The following is a 1,643-nucleotide window of genomic DNA, read 5'->3' as shown; positions in this document are numbered from 1 at the left end:
ACTCTGCTTACTGTGTGTAAACATTTTCAAAACCAATTCCTTAGGCTATCACACCTCTGCTCCTTTCAACTAGACTGAAAATTCAAGAGCTGTGATAGCCTCAAAACATTTTACAGTTCACAAAATTAAGTCATGAGATAGTTGAATGACTTGCCCAGTGTCACACATTGAGGCCTTGGAGATGTTGCTGTCCTGGAGCTTCTTGCACCCAGCCATGTTAAGCCCCACCATGTTCTTTGATATCACTGCCAACCAAGTTGCAAAGTCAGAAGAAAACTTTTGTGCTCTGAGCACTGGGGAGAAAGGATTTGGCTATAAAGTCTCCTGCTTTCACAGAATTATTCTGGGATTCATGTGCCAGGGTGGTGACTGCCCATGCCACAATGGCACAGGCAGCAAGTCCATCCATGGGGAGAATTTTCTTTACATGCCTCTTTTTTTAATTTAAATTATTTTGTTGCTGTTCACTTAAAGTTGTCTGTATTTTCTCCCCAGCCCACACCCTCCAAACCCATCTACCTCCCTTGCAGGGAGAAATTTGATGATGAGAATTTCATCTGGAAGCACATAGGCCCTGGCATCTTGTCCATGGCAAATGCTGGACCCAACACAAATGGTTCTCAGTTTTTCATCTGCACTGCCCACACTGAGTGGCTGGATGGCAAGCATGTGGTCTTCATCCAGGTGAAAGACGGCATGGATGTTGTGACAGCCATGGAGTGCTACAGGTCCAGGAATGGCAAGACCAGCAAGATGATCACCATCACTGACTATGAGCTACTCTAATAAATTTTACTCATGTTTTATCTTAACCACCAGATCATTCCTACTGTAGCTCAGGAGGGCTCCCCTTCACCCTCATCTGCTTGGAATGTTCTATAATCTTCTTGCCCTCACCGAAGTTCATTGGGTTCCATGTTTTCCATGCCCCTTCCAAGTCTAACTGGATTGCAGAGTTAAGTTATGACTATGAAATAAAAACCTAACAAAAAACAAAGTCACACACTGAGTAATAGAGTTGAGGCAAAGCTATTTTTATTCCACAACTTTGCAAGGCTGGGATCATCCTGTCTTAGTCTTCATTATATACCCAGAACCTAGGCCAGTGCCTACATGCTGAAAGTTCAAGATGAATGAAAGGCTGCAGAGCTGTGCTCTTGACCACTCTGCACATACCTTGTGCTAAGGTCCAGGCTTTCCTTGGGCCCCAGTTATAGTCATTGGATCTATACCTCCTCCCTGATCCTAAGCCCTCACTCTGGTATCCTACCTAGTTCCTTGGTATCACAACACAAGACTTACTGGCTCCCTTTCTAGGGACTGAAATCTTATCCACCTCTAGACTTTTCACACCTGTTAATAGTTTCATACTATCAACCTGCTTTGACTTCTGACACTATCTAACTAGATTCCTCATTGCAATAACCCACCTGTCTAGCGGTGCTTCCCAGTTCTCTTGGCACACATATTGACCACCCCTACCCCCAATGCTGATTGCCACTGTTGTCTATTGTGGTCACACTTTGTCTGCTGGTCTGGCCTTTGCACCAGATCTGTGTAGTAAAGAAAAACAGAGGCCTTTACATCAAACACTTCCAACTGTCACCTGCTTCCTGGTTGTCTCTGGCCCTATCTGATCCCAG

The 1,643-nt window shown here is 44.6% G+C and overlaps 1 protein-coding gene across 1 annotated transcript; it reads left to right on the top strand.

Annotated features, from left to right (window-relative positions):
• The first annotated feature begins 229 nt into the window (after positions 1-229).
• Positions 230-786, top strand: LOC123827730 (peptidyl-prolyl cis-trans isomerase A-like). Its single transcript, XM_045852189.1, has 2 exons — positions 230-410; positions 530-786. The coding sequence occupies exons 1-2, from the start codon at positions 230-232 to the stop codon at positions 784-786; spliced, it is 438 nt and encodes a 145-aa protein (XP_045708145.1).
• Positions 787-1,643: the final 857 nt, after the last annotated feature.

Source organism: Phyllostomus hastatus, unplaced genomic scaffold (genome assembly GCF_019186645.2).
Source record: "Phyllostomus hastatus isolate PE091 unplaced genomic scaffold, TTU_PhHast_1.1 phas_contig_90, whole genome shotgun sequence".
Taxonomy (NCBI): Eukaryota; Metazoa; Chordata; class Mammalia; order Chiroptera; family Phyllostomidae; genus Phyllostomus; species Phyllostomus hastatus.
This window is presented reverse-complemented; position numbering and strand designations above follow the sequence as displayed.

Coding starts and splice junctions, on each gene's coding strand:
- LOC123827730 (XM_045852189.1), top strand. CDS start 230: ATGTTCTTTGATATCACTGCCAACCAAGTTGCAAAGTCAGAAGAAAAC. Junction 411..529: donor AGGCAGCAAGTCCATCCATG/GGGAGAATTTTC, acceptor ACCTCCCTTGCA/GGGAGAAATTTGATGATGAG.